Source organism: Xenopus laevis, chromosome 4L, assembly GCF_017654675.1.
Source record: "Xenopus laevis strain J_2021 chromosome 4L, Xenopus_laevis_v10.1, whole genome shotgun sequence".
NCBI lineage: Eukaryota > Metazoa > Chordata > Amphibia > Anura > Pipidae > Xenopus > Xenopus laevis.
This window is the reverse complement of record NC_054377.1, coordinates 81,474,517-81,479,750: the sequence shown is the minus strand read 5'-3', so window position 1 is coordinate 81,479,750 and position 5,234 is coordinate 81,474,517. Positions and strand designations below refer to the sequence as shown.

At 42.6% G+C, this 5,234-nt stretch overlaps 1 protein-coding gene across 1 annotated transcript; it reads right to left on the bottom strand.

Annotated features, from left to right (window-relative positions):
- Positions 1 to 2,323: 2,323 nt before the first annotated feature.
- On the bottom strand, positions 2,324 to 4,442 carry jun.L (jun proto-oncogene L homeolog). The gene is given in 2 exon segments (NM_001090797.1): positions 2,324 to 4,043; positions 4,203 to 4,442. A coding segment is annotated over 1 exon segment (945 nt). The 5' UTR covers positions 4,000 to 4,043; positions 4,203 to 4,442; the 3' UTR covers positions 2,324 to 3,054.
- Positions 4,443 to 5,234: the final 792 nt, after the last annotated feature.

The following is a 5,234-nucleotide window of genomic DNA, read 5'->3' as shown; positions in this document are numbered from 1 at the left end:
AAGGGAAAAGATTATGAAGATGTACTGTCCCCTTCATATGCTAAGTAGTGATGTGCGAATCTGTCCCTTTTTTGACGAAAAATTTGCAAAACTCCAGAAAAATTCACAAAATTTTTGTTGCATCGAATTTTTCCACTGCGAATTTTCGCAACAGTTTCGTGAAAACATTTGCGGGTGTGGAAATTTGCTGCCAATCCATGCCTGGCGAATCCATTTGCCCAACGCTGTTAAGTACTTTCTTTTAATTATTTAATTATATTTTAAAAAAAATAGGCAATAAGGTGAGATATAAACCCTCTAAACTTTCAGAGCACTTTGCTTTTTTAGAGAAAAATTTGGATTGGTGATACCTCCTGTAACTAGTACCAGTGCTCAAGGAACATTGCTGTACGTGTAGCTTACCGGATAACTAAGCTCTTGCAAGTAGGGTCCTCTGATGCTATTGTTGAATTATTGGAAAAGCCTTTTTTGGTATAAATGTTTGGAAAGCAAGGCATAACTCGCTGGCACTATATAAATAAATGATGATGATGAGATGGACCGCTTTGTCCACCTGCCTTTCTATATATACTAGGTTGCTGGCACAGCAGCACTTAAAGGGGTTGTTCACCTTCAGACAACTAGTTGGTTTCAGATAGCTCACCAGAAATAACGACTTTTTCCAATGAATTTCTATTTTCTTTGTGTGACGGTTTTTCTAATATTGAAGTGTAAAAGTGTCATTTCTCTCCTTCTGAAGCAGCTCTGGGAGGGGGGTCGCTGATCCTGTAAACTGTTCTAAATTGATACATTTAGTTGATACATTTCTTATCTTTGTCCCTACTGAGCAGAATCTCTGGGTTTCATTAAAGGCAGCTGTTAGAATTGATACAATAGTTGCTAATACTCCAGAGATGCTGCTGAGAAATGTATCAACTAAATGTTGCAAAATTGTAGCAGTTTAGAGTCTGCACCTGAATTACTGAGCTGTCAGACTCAAACACCAGAGACAAGAACATTCAACTTTAAACTTAGATTTTGGAAAAACGTAAAAAATAAATAATGGAAAGTAATTGAAAAAAGTCTTTATTTCTGGGGAACAATCTAAAAACAACTGAATCAAAAAAAGTGTTTGGAAGGTGAACCACCCCTTTAAGTGTTTTAAAAACAATGCATACTCAAGAGCACAGTTTTACAATTTCTGGGTGGTATCTCTCATACAGTATTTCTCATCTTATTTGAAACAAAAATGTGCTTATAATACAATGTAGCAGACAGTATGTGCATTTTTTTTTTAAAGTGCTAATGTACCAACTGCTTTTTGTCCAAGCAAATAGTGCAAATATTGTTTGTAGGCATTTTGAATCTTTCCTGTCAGACTATTTATTGTACCTGTGTACAACCCTCTGCATTTTGCATCCCGATCATTAGTATAGCACGGTTATTTGCATCAGAAAAACAAAGTTGGGCCTATGTATTCCAACACAGAGCTTATTCTTCAAAATCAGAGTTGGTCATGGGTAGATCACAAAGTCGTTTTCTTTAGCAGGAGACAATTATGGTTATTCCCAAGCTTGTTGAGAATAAATCAATGTGTGCATCAAGTGTTTTGACTACAATGTCTAATTGCCACTCATAACAGTATACGTAAAGAACACCATAGCATCCGCAGCGAGAAGGAACACGGCACATTTATAATCCAAAAGTTACCAGTCCTAGAGTGGAACGGTCAGCTTTGCAGTGTGGCTTTATTTTTCTGAGTGATGCTTTCACGTAAACAATCTATTTTTTTCTAAAATGTACATTTTAAAAATTAACTTGTTCCATTTCCCAGTAGCAGCTTAGGAAGTTAAAATACTACAATTTGATCCATTAGTTGATACATTCTTCAGCAGCGGCTACTGCACCTACTTCCTGTCCTGATGTGAAGGACTGCCCAGGACTATATACTGTATACGTACGTATCTATATATATATATATATAGTAGACAGAGGATCGCACTCACAGGACTTAATGCAAAAATTCTGATGTTTATCGGTGCTCCAATAATTTTTGCATTGAGTCCTGTAAATGCGATTCTCTCTCTCTCTCTCAAGGTGATGTTTTATTAGAACAGAGGAAAAGGAAATCATTTTTAAAAATTTGGATAAAATAGAGTCTATGGGAGATGGCCTTTCTGTAATTCAGGTTTTTACCACTATGGCCAAAAAAAAAAAAAGCAATACTTTAGGTACTTTTTTTCTCCCCCAATATTCCCAATCACCCATATAAAATTCTTGTCAGAAAGATGATCATTATCCCTCAATGGCCTTTTGCAAAATATCAAGTACTATAGACAGAATATATTTTAACATGCATGTTTATTGCATTGTAAAAAAAAAGTATCAATATAAATAAAAAAAAAATCTAAATTTCCACATCTTTTATTTAATATCTTAAATAGAATTGAACGTCTGGAATTGTCCTTAGAAACAAAAACATAGAAAATTATTATACTTTATTACAAATGGTAAACTCAAGAGTGCTCGGTATCTCTTATTTACAGAAAATAGTGGGTTTTTGAACCCAAACATAAAAATAACTTACAAATGCTTGAAGCAATTTCACTGAAATAATTCAGTTTTCTTAAAATAATAATAAAAAAAAAACGAACAAATATGTACACATACAGTGATGTAGAAGGCAGGCAGAAGTGTCATTCATTTTTGCTTTTCAATGTCCCATATGCCTCCCTCCCACACCCTCCCTTTGTAAGAAAACTACAGAAGCAACCTAGTGTCTCTAGCAGTTTAACCTTTACTTAATACTGAATGATCGTTGAATGTTAGGTCCATGCAGGTCTTGGTCAATGTTAAACACATATCTAATGTTTCATTAGAGCAGGAACAGCACTTGACAAGTGATACTGCTTGTTGCATTGCCACAGGCTCCACCTAAAGGCTTGTCAGGGACTCCCCGCACACGCACGTAGAACAGTCAGGTCTCAGTGCCTTTCATTTTGAGCCAGGGAGTTTCACCATCGAAACTATTCCCCCCACAAAATTATCCTAGCAGCTCTCCCCCAAAGAGTCTTTTCAGAATGTTTGCATCTGCTGTGTTAACATTAGCTCACAGCCACTGTTGACGTGATTCATGACTTTTTGTTTGAGCTGAGCTACTTGCTCTCTAAGCATGTTGGCAGTGGATGCCAGTTCAGAGTTCTGGGATTTTAAGTTTTTAACTTTGTCTTCCAACCTGGAAATCCTCTCCAGCTTCCTCTTTCTGCATTTAGATGCTGCAATTCTATTCCTCATACGCTTCCTTTCTGCCTTTATCCGTTCCTGGGACTCCATGTCAATAGGGGACAGTGGCGGAGTCTCCCCAGGCATTTCAGGTACAGTCTGTGGTTCCTCTTTCAGAGCCTGGAGCCTGGGGTGCGGCACTGCCATTGGTGGGTTGCTATGATGTTGGGCTGTATAGCCCATGCTGTTGCTGTTAAAAGCTGTTGAGGTGTTGATGGTACTTGGGTTAAAGTTACTTAGATTGGCGTACACAGGGGGCTCGTTGTGAAGAGTATTGCTGAAGGCAGGGTTTCCAGCAATAGCAATAGTAGAAGCAGGTGTCAGTCCAGTGCTGGCAGGTTGGGTGGCAGTGGTAACACTTGGCAATGTGTTTTGGTTGTGCAGTTCTGCCAGTGCCCTGACAAATCCATCTGCAAAGCCTTCCTGCTCGTCTGTGACATTCTTGGGGCAGAGGAACTGGGTGGGGGTCGGGGTGGTGGTAATCATGCCATTGCTGGACTGGATGATAAGCCTCTCCAACTCCGGGGAAGCGAGCTTGAGAAGTCCAACGTCAGGAGAAGTGAGCAGCTCGGCCGCCTTGTTTCTCAGGTGAGGTTTGATGGCGCTGCTGGGGTCGGACAGGTTGAGGGTCATGCTCTGCTTCAGCACCTTGTTGTAGCCATAGGGAGTAGCGTCGTGCTGGGCGAAGGCAGCGCTCAGGGCATCATCGTAGAAAGTAGTTTCCATCTTTGCGTTCATACAACGGATACGGGAGCGGTATGGTGACTGGACCTCGGGTCAGCCTAAAGACAACAGTGAACAGGTTGTTAGACGAGACACCGAGTGCCACCTCCCCCCACAAACACAACCAGCCCAACTGTCAGTGTCCCGCTGAGTATTGTGGGAGCTCTAGCACAACTGCCAGTCCCGGCACAGAAGGACAGCGAGACAATAAAACTTACTTTGTGCTTGTGTCTCTAGCAGCAGAGAGCTCCTCGCAGTCCGGACGCCACAAAAAAGTTCTCAGCAACTCCTGGGAAAGTTTCTGAAGCGCCGCCGGAGACAGGGAATGGCGAGCGCTGGGTATAAGTATGTGCCAGTATCGCTGTCAGGCACACGGCTCCGGCCGCAAGGAAGAAGTCACTGAGAACTTAGTTGTTCTTCTCCCCAAGCTCCACAAGTGCTGTCAGTGTGTGAGCTCAACTCACTTGTACTGGGCTCTGGGACAGCGTGCAGCTTACACTTATCTGCGAGCGGTCACCCACTAAAAATAGACATGATGTCACCCCAACGTCCTCCCATTGGTTGAGCCCGGGGAAAGGAGGCGGGCCAGCGAATCCTAATGAGCCTCGGTCGCTATGACGACCGCCACAGAAGATTCTAACTATCGCGAAGGCTCATGGGATGAGGTAATGCTCCTTTGCCGCTGGGCATTGTGGGCTGACGTATTGTTATTGGCGGTGGCCGTTCCTTGCTTTGGTGGTTGGGATGGCGATTTGACGTGGGTTTCCCGCCATAAGGGCTGTTCCGCTCACCCCCTGGCACTGGGTACGAACTCGAGACTGGGGGCACCGAGACTGTGATAGTTGTGAGCCGGGGACGTGACCCCTGCCGAGAGCTATTGTCCCACGAGGAACCGGGGCTGTGTGTTTGCCGGCTAGTGGAACGGAGAAACTAAATTTGAAGCACAAGTTATTTCCGCCGGTTTCAGAGATCATCAAGGCTGACGCTTTCAGCGTGCTTGTTGTTATTATTGCTGAACTCGGCAGCTTGTGCAGCTGGGAGTTGTAGTTAAACAATAGCTGGATGTTTCTGACTGGAGAAGTTACTAGTGCGCCTTTTCTTCATCGTTACACTTTATATAGGACACTAGCAAGTCCCACTCGCGGCCCTCCAGCCTGACTTGTTTTTTTTGGGGGGGGGGGGTGTCTCTCTGGGAGTAGAAGTTCAACAAAAGCTGCTGACTATGATTATTATTGACTAAACTATATCAT